At 39.1% G+C, this 18,232-nt stretch overlaps 1 protein-coding gene across 2 annotated transcripts in view; it reads right to left on the bottom strand.

Annotated features, from left to right (window-relative positions):
* AOAH (acyloxyacyl hydrolase) overlaps positions 1-18,232 on the bottom strand; it is a 240,538-nt gene that overhangs the window by 151,659 nt on the left and 70,647 nt on the right. For both annotated transcript variants that reach the window (XM_004385300.2, XM_023739575.1), the window contains one exon: positions 493-552. In XM_004385300.2, the coding sequence (XP_004385357.1) occupies positions 493-552 (60 nt within the window). The remainder of the gene's footprint in view (positions 1-492; positions 553-18,232) is intronic.

Here is an 18,232-nt window from a genome sequence, read left to right as displayed (position 1 = left end):
GGGAGGTTGAGCACCTTGCTTCAGGTCACATTTCTAGGAAGTGGAGGAGCAGAAGAATGTGGCCTCCTCTAAAATGGTTTCCTGGAGAGCAGCGGTTCTCAACCCAGGATGATTTTGTCCCATTGGGACATTTGACAGCATCAGGAGACATTTGTGGTTGTTTGGGGATGGGGTGCGTGGAGCTACTGGCATGTAATGGGTAGAAACAAGGGATGCTGCTAAACATCCTACAAATTCACAGAATAGCCCCCACATCAGATAATTATCCAGCCCGAAGTGTCAATAGTGCTGAGGTTGAGAGACCCTGCTACAGAGAGAAGGCAGGACAAAAAAGGGGGAGGGATCTCACGTTACTACTTCAATCCAAATGCAACAAGGCACGTTGTGGTCCTCTATCAGGCGCGGCCCTTGGCCTTTGGAGTGTGAGAATGGGCCCAGTGAGAGGTGGGCAGCCCGAGGAAAAGGCTGGCATTCCACCCGCCGATTGCTTACCAGAGTCTGGGATTTCCCGACAATGTGTCTTGCCTTCTTTAGTGTCAATTCCCATGCCACCTACAAAAGCAGAGTTAGACAATATTACAACTTCGTCCCATCTTTTCTTTCTATGCCTATTCTAATGTTAGGATTTTAAAAGTCCTTAAGTTTGCAATCAAACTCGACGACAACAGGTTAAGTTTGCAATAAAGAATTATTTCACAAATTTGTAATAAAATAATTCATAAGAAGGCAATTTCATGCTAATAACTACCTTCATTAAGGGCTTTACTCTGCCAGACACTATGCTAAGTGCTTTATAAACTTTTTTCTATTTAATCTCCACAACAGTCTTAAGGGTAGGACCATTTGACAGAGGAGAAAATTAAGATGCAGAAAAGTGAAAACACTGGCCCCAAATTACATAGCTAGTGTCCGGCAGAGACACAATGTGAACTTCTACCTTCCTAACTGCTATGCTACACAGATCTCCCTAAGCAGCTTGTACTGTATCCTAAGAGTTGTCACCAGCAGGAAACTGTTACCAGCCACCTTCAGCGTTTCATGCTGTAGCAGCAGCAGGTCATAGATGGACCTGAAGAACAGGTGACAACTTCTGTCCATGAAAACACTCCGTCTCTCACTCACCTTCTCTTCTCTTGGTTAACTGTCCACTGTTCTCGTTAAACCATTTCTAGAGCATCTAAGTGCATCTGCCAAGTTTGCAGCACAAGTATAAAGAGTTAGCTAATGATTATCAATAATTATAGGTATGAAATGGGGGCAGTGGTGGTTCAGTGGTAGAATTCTTGCTTTTCATGCAGGATACTTGGGTTCAATTCCTGGCCAACACATCTCATGCACAACCACCACCTCTCTGTCCGTGGAGGCTTGGGTGTTACTATGATGCTGAACAGGTTTCAGCAGAGCTCCCAGACTAAGAGACTAAGAAGAAAGGCCTGGCCATCTACTTTCAAAAATCAGCCAGTGAAAACGACATGGATCACCATGGTCTGATTCACAACCGATCATGGGGATGGCACAGGACCAGGCAGCATTTCTTTTCATTGTGCATGGGCTCGTCATGATGGCAGCTAATAACATCGACAACATAGTTAGGAAACTCCGAAGACTACTGTGTTACTATGTTTGAAGGAGGGATCAGAAGATGATAATACTAAAGACGCCCAAAACTTTTTTCCTCCACTCAGTGCACATGTACAGTAAATTCTCATTGTTTGATGTTGTTATGTTCATTTTGTATTTCTTACAAATAATTAAGTACATGCAGTATTTCTGAAAATAAAATACTGGCCAAGAACGTTTAACGTTCTCCTGACCATGGAAAATGTGATGCTAAATTTCTTTGGCTTTCAGCCTCACAACAATGCTGTCCACTACACTTTTTTTTCTTGATCATCATCTCATGAAGCCACAAATTTAGCCACTTTTCCTGAGCTTCATCACACACTACAGTTATTACTTTAGCACTTTCCAGAGTGGCCTAACGTACAAATTAATGAATTTCATTTTCCTTTTTCTGGATGTACCATATTATTGGTTCATGAACGTTGAACTCACAGCCAACAGCACAGTAACTTACACCTGAATGAAGCTATCTAACATACATATTTTCTCTGTAAAGCATATCACAGCCATCTTGTACTTAGGAACAGTAGACAATACCAGCACTGTATCTGGGGACCAGTGAAATCATCAACAAAAAGTACAAAAATGTGAAAAATGTGGTGCTAGTAGACTTGCAGAAAGGGCACTTTTTTACAGTATGAGAGTTGTAATAAAAAGGCAGAGTGTCACCTTGCTCAGCCTCCGCTGGAAATGTGCACATTGGGTGACTCAAAATTTTCTCCATTTTGTGCATGTCTGCAGATGACCATAAAAGTGCCATGAGTATTGATTTTGGAGTCACCAATACATTTTAGCAACTAGATGAATTCGCAAATATGGAATATGTGAATCATGAGAATCAACTGTAACTGCTACCATTCTCACCTGTAAAGAGCTTAACATTTAGTGGGAAAATAAAAAATGTACATATGTGAGTTTATTAAAATAAGAAACGTAAAGAATATTCCCATTAACCCATTGCCATCAAGTAAATTCTGACTCATAGTGACCCTATAGGGCAGAGTAGAACTGCCCCATAGGGTTTCCAAGGAGTGGCTGGTGGATTCAAACTGCCGACCTTTTGGTGAGCAGCCAAGTTCTTAAACCACTGCACCACCAAGGGTCTGTAAAAAATACAGAGAAAAGGAAAGCCCTATTGGGAAAAACAGGAGAGAGAAAATGGAGGAGGCTTTGGGAGGAAGAAACTCCTACGCTAAGCTTTCAAAGAACTAAAATTTCAACAGTTAGAAGTAGTTGGAAGGGAAAGAATATTTTAGGGAGAGGAGACATCACAAGTAAGGGTTTGGAGCTGCAACAGTTGGGCAACAATGAAGTGAATAATTCAGGCTTTCTGGCTACATGATGGGAAGCAGAGGAGAGAAGCCGGGGAAAGCAGGTCGGTTGAAGAGTGGAAGGTCTTGAATGTCATTATGATAAAGGTTTGGTCTTTATTCCAAAGGCAGTTGTTGGCTATGGAGTGTATCACATTTGGTGACAAATGAAAGTTAAGAAAGTTAAAATTGAGAAAAGATCAAACACCACTTTTTCCCATCGTTGCTAATTAAAAATGCACTCATAACAATATAAGAAAGAGAATCTAGATAAAGTCCTACTTTTTTCTTCCCCCAGAAGAAAATTGATGTAGGGACTCAAAAACATTTGAAAAGGTTAATTTGTCTTAATGACAAACGCAGGGGGAAAATCTCAAGCAATGCAAAAATGAAAACAATCCTCTCCTTGGTAATCTTTTCATTGTTGGCAATTTTATGTTAAGTCTTTGTTTCTAAAGTATGAGGGTGACTCTTCCATCTTCTTAAAAATTAAAACTTGAGAATGGAGAATGCTATTCTAATGAGTGGTTGGGAAGTTCGGGAATGGATTGTGAGCTGGATATAAAACTCTCTGGTTGGAAGCCAAAATGGCGCCTATGACTCAGCTAATGCAATCACATGAAGGCATAAGCAGATTCTCCACCAACAATGAGGGGCTTGGTTCTGGAGGCATTCATTTGATCCTGCAATTTGTTATGGTCAAATCTTTTCAAATTCTTATTACTTTCTTCCTTGGGTTATCATGTTTCCTTATTCCAGCTTCAAATCCTATCCAGAGTCTGATATATAATATCTTCACAAGAAACCCACTGTACAGGCTCATAGAGATATAAGCCCTCAGCCTGGGTCTTATTATGGTCCAAAGAACCATACGTATATTGGATTTTTTTACTTAAGAACTTGGAAAATGGCCAAGGAAAGTATGGCATGTTGCCTTAGCAATGTACAAAAGGGGAGAGGGCAACCTTTTCCTCGATAATCAGGATACACAGTAGCATATACCCCTGGAGGGTCGCTGAAACACTTTGGTCTAGAATGGTTTAAGTGTTCATTCAAAGTAGAGCAAGCCTAAAGTCTTCAGATAAGAGGAGATGCTTGGTGACTATTGACTGCTATCATTCTCCAGGGCAGTTGCAGTTCTCAACCCTGGTTTCTGAGCAGTTTGAATGATGGAAGACCAAGGGCCAAGCGCTCATTGCTAGCAGTTTCTTGATCAAAGGGGTGCACCGGTAGGGATTGTGCTCTGTCAAGCGTTAGCCAAATGGGAGCTCAAGCAAAAGGAAGATAGTTGTCTAATAAATTTAGCGGTTTGATTCTGGATGAAACTTCCATCTTCCATGGAGGCCCTTTAAATGTTGTATTTATCACTAAATCATGGTCTCCATTGTTATTTCCCATTTAAAGTGAACTTGGACTCTAGAGTGTTTACAGATTTAAATTCTGGCTTTTTCAGGATTGTAGACTTCAACAAGTCACTTAAGCACCCTGAGCTTCAGTTTCCTTGTCCATAAAATAGGGATGATAATAGTATGTGTGAGAATTGAACAAGATAGTACTTGTAAAGTACTTAGAATAGTGCCTAGCACATAGTAGGCAAGAAATTAGTGTTAACTATAACTGCTATTGTAATTTCAGGTTATGTTACTGTCATGGTTTGAATTATGTCCCCCCAAAAATGTGTGTATCAATTTGCCTGGGCCATGATTCCCAGAACTGTGTGGTTGGCCTCCATTTTGTGATTGTAATTTTATGTTAAAGAAGACTTGGGTGGGATTGTAACACCACCCTTACCCAGGTCACATCCCTGATCCAATGTAAAGGGAGTTTCCCTAGGGTGTGGCCTGCACCACCTTTTATCTTACAAGAGATAAAAGGAAAGGGAAGCAAGCATAGAGTTGGGGACCTCATACCATCAAGAAAGCAATGCTGGGGGCAGAGTGCGTCCTTTGGACTGGGGTCCCTGCGCAGAGAAGCTCCTACTCTAGGGGAACACCAACACAAGAAGGCTGACAGAGACAAAAAGCCTTCCCCTGGAGCTGACGCCCTGAATTTGGACTTTTAGCCTACTTTGACTATGAGGAAATAAACTTCTCTTCATTAAAACCATCGACTTGTGGTATTTCTGTTATAGCAGCACTAGATAACTAAGACAGTGTGCAATACACAGTTAGAAAGATTACAATAATTACAACATCAGCTTATATAAATGTATGCTATTTTTCAGTGATTCTGAAAATCATTCTGAGAGGAAAGTATTATTTTTTTTACCATTTTACAGATGAGAAAACTGAGGCTCAGAGAAGTTGCATAATTTAACCACGTGCTCTGCTTGCAGAGCAAAGACTGGTCCTCAACTCTCTGGACTACAACATGTTTCCCATCATTGTCACATTGTTTTCTAAGAATAAAGGATGTCTGAAATTTTAACACAAGCAAGGAAAAGATGACCTATGAGGTTTCACCAAGGCTTAGGGGAATGGCACTTGAAATTCACATGGAGCGTGGATGATTTAATGCAAAAGATTAGACAGTCAGGGAAGAATAGTGTTTCTGTATGTCAAGAAGCCATGCACTTGTGTGGAAAATCATGTAACCAAGGATATAAACATGATAGTAGGCAAATAATTGGTCATGTAAGAAGAACAAAATAGTCACTTATTCACAGTCATTTCCCTGTGCAATCATTCTTTCCACTCATTCATTCCACAAATACTTATTGAGTGTCTACGTTGTGTTATGAAGCCTATGTTAGGGAGATAAAAGCGAGTGGGACATGATCTTTCTCATCAAGGGTTTCATAACCTGGAAGGGAAGATTGACAGCAACCTGTGTTTCGAATACGATGTGAAAAGGGTTCAGTAGGTGTGAGCACAGGGTACTCTCAGCACACTTATTAATATGCAGGAGGGAAGCTGAATCAAGGTGTATGTGTGGGGAGGGAGAGAGGCCCAGGAAGCTTCCTAGAAGGAGAAGGTATCTATGCTGAGACTTGAAGGACAGGATGAGCAGGAACTAGAAGGCAAAAAGAGGGTGGGTATTGGTGAAGTGGAAGCTGTGATGTGCCACTCAGACCCCCCTTCAGGACTGAAGGACTTACTCCCCACTGCTGGGGAGATACCGCATCTGTCAGCCCACTGTGGCTTAGGAGAGCTACCTTGCGCATGTTGACATTCACCTTCCTGGAGCCACCCACATCCGATGACTGGTTAGTGTTGGGGGATAATGATCTGGCCCACAGTCCTCAACTGGAACATCTCTGAAGGTTCATCACAGACCAGCTTCTCCCTCTACCCAATACTGTTTCTTTTCCTTCCCCCACAGGTGCTAATCCCTTGAGCACGTCATAGTAAATTCTTGCACGTTAATCTCTGACTTGGATTCTGCCTTCCAGAGAACACAACCTAGAACAGATAGTTGAGAGGCTTTTCATACAGACGGAGCAGGGTGTGCGAAGCCAGCAGAGTCCTGCTCATTCAGGCACCTGTGAGTGCTTTGGTATGGCTGGAGCCAACAATGTGGATGATGGAAATAAATGAGGCTGGCTGGAAAAGTAACAGGGATGAGAACATGAACAGCCTTGTTGCATGCTAAGAAGTTTGAGCTTCATCTTGAAAGCAGTGGAATGGGCTGGGAAATTCTTGTAATTGGAAATGTTTTAACCTTGATTGTATGGACCAGAGCAGAATTCATTGACTAGAGGGATGGAATCCAGCATCGGTTGGGATATGTGACTAAATTACCCATGATTTTTTCTAACTCTAAGAGCCTATGGTTTGATGTTGGTATTCTTTATTTACGGTGAGACTCTAGCTGTGATGTATTATTAAAACAATAAATTCAACAGCAACAAAAGCTATCATTTACTTGGTGCAGTTGTTAAGGGCTATGGCTGCTAAACAAAAGGTCCGCAGTTCAAATCCACCAGTCGCTCCTTGGAAACCCTATGGGGCAGTTATACTTTGTCCTATAGGGTTGCTATGAGTCAGAATCAACTCAATGGCAGTGGTTTTGTTTTTTTGTTTTTTTTTTGGTTTACACGGAACTAAGTACTTTCCAACATTATCTCATTTAATCCTCACCACAATCCTATTGCATTAGTTACTATTATCCCTATTTTATAGATGAGGTACACTGAGGCTTAGACTGGACAAATAACTTGTTCAAAGTCACAGAGCCAATAAGTGGCACAGATAAGATTCAATTTAGACCTGTTTGGCACAAACCTTGTGCTTGTAACCCTGATCTGGGAGATGTTAAAAGGTGCGCTAGAAAAGTTTTTTTTTTTAAAGTTAAAAAAGTTTGGGAAATCATTAACTAAATCCCTCTGTGGGAGAACCACAATATAAAGTAGCATATTCATGACTTTGAGCCATTCTGTGGTAAAGAATACTATTTAGATTGTCATTTCTAAAACTTTAGAATGCTTCAGCAACGGTACATGACATTATATTGACTACTCTAGGGAAACATGTTACGAACATAGTGTACAGAAGATGCTCAGGAGCTCAAAATTTCACTTGAAATTTTAAGAGAATTGGTGAATTGGACAAGACACACTCACTGACCGAGCCGTCGCAGGTTCTACGATGTTAAAGAATTGAATTCTGGTACACTTAGGAGGGAAGGAAGTAAAGAAAAATAGTGTCTGTAGGCAAGAGTTTCTATAGTGAACAATTTTTAGTAACCAAATTCTCTATCAATTATAGCAGCAGTAGATTTGAAAATTATGGAAAGTGCCTTTTGTTCGCTTTACACTCTTGACAGCAGTGACAGGTTCCCACAAAAGAGAAGGCCCCTGGGAAGTGGAATGATGATTTCAGATGTGTGGTCTTGATTGTCAAAGGGCACACAGGTATGGCGGGGCATGGTGGGTGAGTAGGGGTGGGGAGAGATCACTGATCTATTCCGGATGTTTTCCAGAAGGTTATTAGCAAAGGCTGTTCTTCACAACCCCATTTTGTGCCGTAAGTTGATCTAAAAAATGGAGCAAGTTTTGAAAGAGGCCATCTCCAAGCAGTTCACCATCCAATGGAGGAGACAAGTATATAAATAACTACAGTATAAGACAGACTAGAAGAGTCAAAAGAAAGATACAAAAAGGGCTATAAAGGCTATTTCTATGAAGTAGGAAGATGAAGGCAAGATGCTCCACTGTTAATGAGTTTTTATCAACAATGGCATGTCTGGCCTTGGGGCAGAATGTGCTGATCTATTATGATGTCTGTGTTTCAATGTATCCTACAGTGGCTATTTTTCAATACCTAGAATTTAGCTCTACCAAAGCTCTGTTTGTTTTTCAAGTTCCAACATTTTCCAGCTCTGACTGACATTTATGACTTTAAGTTATATGGAAAAAATGAAGTCAGTTCACATCACTTTCTACTTCCTGGGGCGGGGAGAAAGAAAAATGAAAGAAAGAAGAAAAAAGTCACTATTTTTGAATGCATCTTATTTTATTACTGAATGTGTCTTCTTCATACATACGTTACTATTAGCTAAATTTTATTCTTTCCTTCTTCTATGCTAAATCTGAATTGTATAGCGAGAAATATCATCAATACATTTAATTATGCTCTCTGGTGGCGTAGTGGTTAAGAGCTACAGCTGCTAACCAAAAGGTCAGCAGTCTGAATCCACCAGGCGCTCCTTGGAAACTCTGTGGGGGCAGTTCTACTCTGTCCTATAAAGTCGCTATGAGTCGGAATTGACTCAACAGCAACAGGTTTGGTTTTTTTTTGTTGTTGTTATTTCTTTTTTTCCAGGCAACATCTTAAAAAAATGCTTTATTTTAAACAGCACTATTCTAATTCTGCTCCTTTTCTTGACATTATTATTAACTGATTTTACCGCCCTCACTACCACCTCCATCACTATATACCAACTCCACCATCTTTAATAGAGGTTCTTTGTGTCAGGTTCTGGAAAAGACATTGTACATACTTTACCTCTAAACTTTGTACAAATCCTGCAAGGAAAAAACTAACAATTCTTAGCCACATTTTACAGATGAGAAATCCAACACTCAGTGCCGTCAAGTGAATTGTCCAAGGCTTCACAATGAACACCTTTGTTCCATTTTGACTGTTTCTTCTCTAGCATCTGGGCATGCACAAAAGTTCTCCAGTGCTAGACTCCATGCGCTATTCTTATTCATGCAATGTTGCAAATGATTAATGTGCTTGGTGTTAACCAAATGTTGAGGGTTTGGGTCCACCCAGAAATGCCTCAGAATAAAGGCCTGGTGAACTACTTCTAAAAAAGAAGACACTGAAAACCCTATGGAGCACAGTTCTACTGTCTTACTAGTTCTGGTTCTACTCTTTAAACAAATAATTTCTGGTCAATAACTGGGTTACTCAGACAATGAGTCGTTAGCTTGATTCGTAATTGTTTTATAACATAGTACAGTCATGCACTATGCCACCCCTGTTTGGGCAATGTCTGACCACATGTATGTCCGTGGTCCCGTAAGGTTATACCTTGACAGATGCATTAGCTGAAATGCAGTACTGTTTGCGTACAGTATCTTGGCTAGTCAGTATAGGTACACTACACTATCTCATATAGCTTTGCTAAGTACAAGCAATCCCTGGGTTACGAACATCCGACTTATGTACAAACTGTACTTACGAACCTGCCTCCGGAAAGCCTGTTATAATAAAAATATGAAGTACATACAATGGTTCGTAATAACAAATGGGCACTACTTTGCGATGCACATCAAAACATTATTATTATTATTATGTTAAAGATGTTTTAGTGTATCTGGAAGTGTTTCTTTAATGTTTTTGATGCATAGAAATGTACATTATATACTAAGACAAACATTTGACTAACTGACGTTAGATACAAACCATATCTAACTTCCAATTTACATACAAATTTGACTTAAAGACAGATATAGGAATGAAACTTGTTTGTAATCTGGGGACTGCCTCTGTATAATACGGTGCTCGTACAATGTCCAAATCACATACATCCTATTTCATAGCACTTATCATGGACATTAAGCAATGCATGACTGTATTGTAATTTTTTGCTATTATGCCATTTGCTCAATGTAACATAATTAATCACCCTTTTTGTATTGGTTTCCTATTGCTGCTATAAAAAATTGCCACAAGTTTAGTGGCCTAAAAACAATACAAATTTATTTTCTTATAGTTCTGAAGGTCAGAAGTCTGAAATGAATCTTACGGGGCTAAGCCAAGGCATCAGCAGGGCCAGTTCCTTCTGGGGGCTCGAGGGGAGAATCCATTCTTTGTCTCTTCCAGTTTCTACAGGCGGCACACATTCATTGGCTGGTGGCCGCATCACTCTGACCTCTGCTTCCATTGTCACGTTTCCGTCTCTTTTCTGACTCTACTGCTTTTCTCCTATAAGGACCCTTGTGCTTACATTGGGCACACATGAATAATCCAGGATAATCTCCCAATCTAAAGATCCTGAATTTAATCACACCTGCAATATTCACAGACTCTGGGAATTAGGATACGGATATCTTTGGGAGATTATTATTCTTTCTACCACACTATTCATTCAACAAATATTTATTAAGCACTTATTACAAGCAGTGGACTGTGCTGGGCTCTAGGGACATCACATGGAACAGTACTGTGAGGAACACAACAGTCAGATTATCTGCTCTCATGGAGTTTACACCCTAACAGAAGAAGCAGATATTAAAAATAATTTTATAATTATTTAGCTTATTGTAAAATTGTTTAATTATAATTGCAATAAGTGCTAGGAAGGATGGAAGGCAATGAAAGGAGAGAAATCCTGGAGGATCTGGCTCTATTTGGGGCTTTAGGGAGAAGTTCTTAGAGGAAATGATTTCTGAGCTGAGCTCTGATGTGGATGCTTAATTAGGTGAAGATGAAGGTCAAGAGAGGATGCTGGGAGACCAGAGATTAAAACTTTAAAATTCAAAGGATCTTTTAGAACTGTGGAAATTCAGTAGGGTTTTTGCCTTTTCTTGAGCTAAAAGAAGAAATAAGCATGCTCTCACGAGAGAAATTGTTTTCATTGTTTGAAATTCTCAAAAGCAGGCAAGAAACATTTTCAAATCTTGACTATCATATAGTTACCTTCCTTGGAATCATTTGATTTCTTCCACTTACTAGAAGTCGAAGGTAACAACATTTGCATGAGTGTTGCTGCCCTTTGAAGAGTTTTGACATAGATGGCAATGGGTTAGTTGGTTCGTTAAATAAGTTAAGTGCTTGGCTGTTAACCAAAAAGTCAGCAGTTCAAACCCACCAGCTGCCCTGTGGGAGAGAGATGTGACAGTCTGCTTCTGTAAAGATTTACAGCTTTGGAAACCCTGGTGGGGGGCAGTTCTACTCTGTCCTATAGGGTACTTAATGGCAACGGGTTTGGTTTGGTTTTTGGTTGAAATAGGTCTTCAAAGTCCCTTGATGGTGCAAATGGTTAACGTGCTTGACTGCTAATGAAAGTTTGGAAGTTTGAGTTCACCCAGAGGCACCTCAGAAGAAAGGCCTGGAGATCTACTATGGGAAATTTAGCCATCGAAAACCCTATGGACACACATGGGATTGCCATAAGTCAGAGTTGACTTGATGGCAACTATTATTTTTATTTTTTTAAATAAGTCTTTAAGCATGTCTAAGTAGATAAATTCTTCAAGATCCCAAACATAGGTTTTAAAAACATACAACTGGGTCTAGAGTTTCTGTCTGGGATGATAAAAAAATATCTGGAAATAGTGGTAATGGTTACACAACATTGTGAATGTGCTTACTGACACTGAATTATACACTCGAATGTGGGTAAAATGATAAATTTTATGTTTTATATATTTTGACACAATAAAAAAAGAAGCTGAGAGAAAAAAAGAAGAAAAAAATATGGCTTGGAATCTCTGACAAGATGCTTTGAAGTGCTTGGGGGAACGATCGAATGATAGCCAAGTCCAAGCAAAGTCTTTCAGTGCTTTCCTCAATTCTGCCAACATTTTAAACCTTCATACATTCAGGGAGCAGTTTAATTAGTGGTCTCTGATATGTAAAGCCTTTCTGTTTTCTGTGATAATTTCTTGTCTAGTGAACATGGAAGAGTTTTCTGGAGTCAAAATACATAAGAGGGAGATGGAATTTCATTGTTATAATTTTCACTTATTTATTTATGAGAAAGTATGAGCATTTCCCCTACATTTTTGGTCCTTTGCTCTTTTTTGTAAATGAATTGTTTGTATCCTTTCCTTATTTTATTTTCTTTTTTGATTTCATAAGAGCCCTTTGAATAGAAGAGAAAATAATTTCTCAAGTGGCATATTATAAAAACGTTTCCCCAGTTTGTCATCTGTCTTTTGATGTTGTGTATAGCACATTTTTATTACTCAGATATATTAACATCTCCCTTTTGTGGCTTTTGGATCAAAAATTTTAAATAAAACATCTCAGGGTTTTCGTCTTTTATGGTCCATTCTTTATGTTTCAGTTCCTTTGGGATTTATTCTACTATGAGGAAGAGTTAGGCATCTAGTTAAACTTCTCCCTCAAATGGCTAACCTTCAGTACCAACCATGTATTGAAGAATCCAACGTCTTACCACTTTTTTGAAATGCTATATTCATCAAAAGCAAGAATCTCAAAAGCATTTGGATTTATTTCAAGACACTATATTCTGTTCCATTTTTAAACTGATTTTTTTTTGCATCTAGAAGGCTATCCCCCTCATTTAACTAATTGTTCATAATTTTCTCAGATGTTTAAGATGAATTTTAAAAATATTATCAAGTAAACAACTCTGCAACCAACAATTTACTTGAATTTTGATTTCTTATCTGTAAATTGGGATAGCCCTGAAATTGTATGGGAGGACTTTACATGTTGTATGCCAAGCAAGCACTTAGTCCAGCTTCCAGCATGTTTTAACTGCTCAAATGGTGACTGTCATTGCCATTTATTTTTTAGCTCCTAATGTGTACCTATCATACACTAGGAGTTTAGCAAATGTATATTAAGAGAATGAAAGAATGACTGTCACTTAAAATCCTGTCAATTTCTCCCAAGACCCTTTTGACGAGTGCCATTTCCGGTCCTAGTGACCAAAGATATGTTGATCTACCAGTCACAGTTATGGGTTTAATTAAGCTGGGTAGTTTGGAAAACTTTATTAACTCTTCTAGAAGATTAGGTTACCAAATAATGTTCCAAAGCTGTAGGTTATTCTTTCTTGGATGTATTTTCCCTTCAGAAATAGCATTTGATTTCTAATGGCTTGTCAGATCGCAGTTGAAGATTAGCCATTACTTAAGGAGGAAATTTTCTGAACCCGAAGTTCTGATGATTACACAAGTGGCTTCTTCTTTGTTTAACAGTTTGTTCTCTTGTAGGCTTGGATGTGTGAGAAAACGCGCACATACTATACTAAGTTAGCGTGGAGGATGAGGCAGAGCAAAAATAAGCTGTGGAGGTTGACCAGACAACCAAATGGGACAGAGGAACTCAATTATTTCTATTTGATTTGGGTTCTGAGCTATTACGTTGCTAGAATTGTCCATGCAATAACCATGGAGGCTTCAGTGTAATAGATGATGATGACAGAGGAAATAATTTCGTTTCCTTGTTTGACACAGAGATTCTGTTAAACTGAGAGCACTTAAATAATTTTTATTTTCTGTGCCACAAAAATTGAAAATCATAATTACAGTGTTGAGAGGACAAGTGCAGACTTTAAAGATTTGGATCTTAGAAAAAAGACAAATTCAAGAAATTTACCACCACACACACATACACACACACACACACACACACACACACACACACACTCTACACATTGAACAAAATGGAGCCCAGGATCAGAGACTACTTTTCCTGAATAAGAATAAAGAAGAACAATTACTGGCTACTGGAGTAGATTCTAAATAGAGATTCTAGACTTCAATCCTCTTTCCGATTCAATGTTACTCCTATTTGTTGATTCCTTTTTTTTTTCAATTACTTTTTACGGAATACCTACTTGATTCCAAGAACTATGGTAGGCTCTGAGAATATGCTTTCAGGGGTTCTCAGTCAAGTGAGGGGCTCATAGTACAATGACCCTAGACTGTTACAACAAGGGAAATAACTAAGAGATGTATTTCTGGGGGATAACTATAGTCTTGGTCAGAAAGGAGAAATAGAAAGGACAGAATGTATGCTCAAAATGAGTCTTTAGGAAGATTAGCAACAGGAAAGGCCCAAGTTTAGATAAATGAACTAAAGCTTAGTTTGTGTCTGTGAAAAAGATAAAGAGGGAGATGAGCTGGGAGTATCAATACCAGCAAGTGTTGGGCAAGCATGTAGAGACATAAGGAGCATTATGGAGGCATGGTTGTTAGTCATCACTGAGTTGATTCCAACTCATGGCGACCCCAGGTTACCCCATTACTGTCACTATTTACAGCTAGAACTAGGTTCAAATTTTAGCCCATTTATTAAACAAACATTTTTTAAGCACCTGTAGTATGCTAGCCCCTAAGCCAGGCAGTGGGGATGCAGAGCTGGATCAGGTATAGTCCCAGCCTCACAATCTCTTAGTCCTGCAGCAGAGAAAAAAAAAAATGAACTAATCACTATCATGCAACATGGAAAGTGCAATGATAACTGTAAGGACATGGCAGTATGGGGACAAAGAGGAAGGAAGCCAAGTCCTTACTGGAGGGGAAGCATTCAGCGATAGTTTCTTGGAGGAGGTGACAACTGAGATGGGTCTTAAAGGATGACCCAGGAGCAGGACATTACCAGCACAAGGGAAAACAAGAGTAGGGCAGAGAGGCGAGAGACAGCAGGATGTGAATAGGAAGTATAAGAAATGCCGTCTTGCTACAATGAAGAGGATGAGGCAAAAGACAAGGCTGGAAAGGTAGGGAGAAGCCAGTTTATGGTGCTCAGACTTTGTCCTGGAGTTGATGAATGGCTTTGAAGGGATTTAGATAAGGAAGGTAATATGGCCAGATTTGCATTTTAGAAACATCTCTTGGGGGCCTGCATGGAGGATGAGTTTGAAGGGTTCAAGACTGGAGGCAGAGGTATCAGTTAAGAAGCTGCTGCAAAACCCTAGCCTAGAAATGATGAGCCCTTGAATTATACAGGTGGAATCAGGGATGGTAAGAGGGTAGAGACTAGAAAGAACCAGGTAAGTGGGTTAATGCTAGTACCCAAACTGAGATATGGAATATAGGCTGAGAAGTTAGTACAGAGGAAAGAGAATAGTCCAGGTTCTGACTTACTATGCTCAGAGTGTCTTGGGACCTGATCTGGATGCTGTATGTACTGCCTGAAGATCTGAGGAATATTTTGAGCTTTATTTGTGAGCCCTAATAACAAGAGCAAACATTTGGTACACTTGCTATGATCAGTCACTATTCTAAGAATTTCACATGTATTAATTTATTCAGTACTCACATTAGCCCTTTGAGGTAGGCTCTGCTATTGTGCTCATTATACCGAAACTTATAAAAAAAAAAAGAAGAAAAGAAGAAGAAGAAAGAAATTGAGGCACAGTGAAGTTAGGCAATATATCTCAAGTCACTCTGTGAGTATGTGATAAAGCCAGGTTTGTTTAGCCAGGTAATCCAGCATCAGAATCCATGGGCTTAACCACCATGCTATACTGCCTGCTATACTCCCTATAATCACTTAGAGAGAAAGCCTGGAGTGAGAAGAACCTTGGCTGGGTGGGTTGTGATGGCTGAGAAGGGAAGAGTGGCCCCTCAAAGAGACAGAGTAGGACTTCTGGCCAATATGGAGGCTTAGTCAGACACACCACACTGTCCCTGTACAGTAAGGACCTGAGAAATTAAGCGAACTAGATATAAACGACAATCCTGGGACCCAAGCATCAAATGAAAGGATAACAAACTAGATCAAAAATAAAATAAAGCTACAAGACTGAAAACAGGGACCAGAGGCGTCAATCTGCAAATGATGACAACTTCAAAATAAAAAGGCAGAATAAATGGTGTAGTTACAGAACTTCCATATGGAGAGAAAATCAAAGAGATATCAAGATATAACAGACTGTTTTAAACTTAAAAACCCATTGCCATGGAATCGATTTCGAACTCAGAGCAACCTTATAGGACAGAGTAGAACTGCCCATAGGGTTTCCAAGGAGTGGCTGGTGGATTCAAATTAAAATTTTGGGGTAACCACAAAGAAACCTAATAAACCTTCTCACCAAAATAAAAAAGAAGAAAATCATAAAGACTCAGTAAACACAAAATCAACAGAGACAAAGGAAATGAAAAGAAAATCCATAAACAAAAAGAACTCAACACAGAAAAGTATGCAGAACAAAGAAATCTTCAACTCCACAAAAATGTCCAACAAAATGACAGCAGTAAATTCATACCTAACAATAATTACACTGAATGTAAACAGATTAGATGCAGCAGTCAAGAGACAGTGAGTGGTAGAATGGATAAGAAAACACAACCCATCAATATGCTGCCTACAAGAGACACACCTTAAGCACAAAGATAAAAATAAGCTAAAAGTCAAAGGATGAAAAAAAAATACCAAGCAAATGGCAATCAAAAAAAATATTAATCTCTGATAAAATAGACGTTAAGAGACAAGGAAGGGCATTATATAATGATTAAAGGTTCAATCCAACAAGAGGTTGTAATCATAATAAATATCTAGTCACCCAATGAAAGGCCTCTAAAATACATAAAACAAGCTAACAGAATTGAAAACAGAAATAGACAACTCCGTAATAATAGTAGGAGACCTTAACACACTGCTTTTGATGAAGGAAAAAACCACTAGAAAGAAACTCAACAAAGATACAGAAGGTCTAAGCAACACAATCAACCAATTTTATCTCATAGACATATACAGAACACACCAGCCAACAGCAGCAAAGTATATATTCTTTTCTAGGACATGTGGATCATTCTCCAGAATAGACCATATGTTAGGCCACAAAGCAAGTGTCAAAAAATTAAAAAACATTGAAATAATACAAAGCATCTTCTTGGATCACAATGTTATAAAATTAGAAATCAATCAATAATAGGAAGAACAAGGAAAAAAAATCAAATATATGCAAACCGAATAACATTCTGCTTAAAAACCACTGGGTAATAGAAGAAATAAAAAATGAAATCAAAGAGACAGATTAAGCACAAGGAGAACATTGAATAGGCAGAGAAACTTCAGAAGGGTGTGGCAAGCAGAGTCAAATGCAGCAGATAATAGCTAAAAATGTCCTTGGATTTGGCATTTAGGTGTTCAGTGGTTATGTTAAAGAGGTGTTTCAGTAGAGTTTTGGGACTAGAAGCCAGATTTCAGTAGGTTGAGATGAAAATGGGAGGCAAGGAAGGGTTATGCAGAGGATAAGCTCTAGTCTTTTCAAAAATTTGGATGAGGATGATGATGGTGATGATAAATAACACTTGTACTTACTATATTCAAAGCACTGTTCTAAAACTCTATCTGTCTGTCAGCCTACCTACCTACCTACCTACGTATCTATCTATTCATATATATGCATGTATGAAAACAAAACAAACCAATTGTTGTGGAGTTGAGTACAACTCATGATGACCCATGTGTGTCAGAGTAGAACTTTGCTCCATAGAGTTTTCAATGACTGATTTTTCAGAAGCAGATTGCTAGCCCTCTCTTCCAAGGTGCTTCTGGGTGGACTCAAATGCCAATCTTTCAGTTAGAAGCTGAGTGTGTAAACTGTTGCACTACCCAGGGAGTCATATGTATGTATAAATACACAGATAGGTTTATGTTAATTCATTTACTCTTCATAGCAACACTCGAAGGTATTATTCCCATTTTATGCATGAAGAGGAAGGCCTGGTGTTCTACTTCCAAAAATCAGTCAATGAAAACCCTATGGATCACAACAGAACTTTGTCCAATCCACAACTGATCATGGAGATGGTGCGGGGCTGGGTAGTGTTTTGTTCTATTGTCCGTGGGGTAACCATGAGTTGGGGACCAACTCAATGGCAGCTAACAACAACAATAACATCGATAAAGAAACTGAGGCTCAGAGTGATTAGGCAACCTGTCCAAAGAGGTATAGCTAGTAAGAAGTGCAGCCAGGCTTTGTGCCCAGGCAGTCTGGCTCCAAGGCCTGCGTTCTTAACTACCACATTAAATTGTCCCTCATATAAGTTAAGGAGAGCTTTTGATTGTAGCTGGAAGGGAATAGAGATCTAGGAGGTTTATTTTTATTTTTTAGAATAGGAGAAACTCGAACAGGTTTATAGTCTTTCTCATTTTCTTCATTGGCTGTAGACAACTTCAGTGCAACTTTGCCCAAAT

Source organism: Trichechus manatus, unplaced genomic scaffold (assembly GCF_000243295.1).
Source record: "Trichechus manatus latirostris isolate Lorelei unplaced genomic scaffold, TriManLat1.0 scaffold00137, whole genome shotgun sequence".
In the NCBI taxonomy this organism is placed as follows: Eukaryota; Metazoa; Chordata; class Mammalia; order Sirenia; family Trichechidae; genus Trichechus; species Trichechus manatus.
The sequence above is the reverse complement of the archived record's forward strand: the minus strand, read 5'-3'. Positions and strand labels throughout refer to the sequence as shown.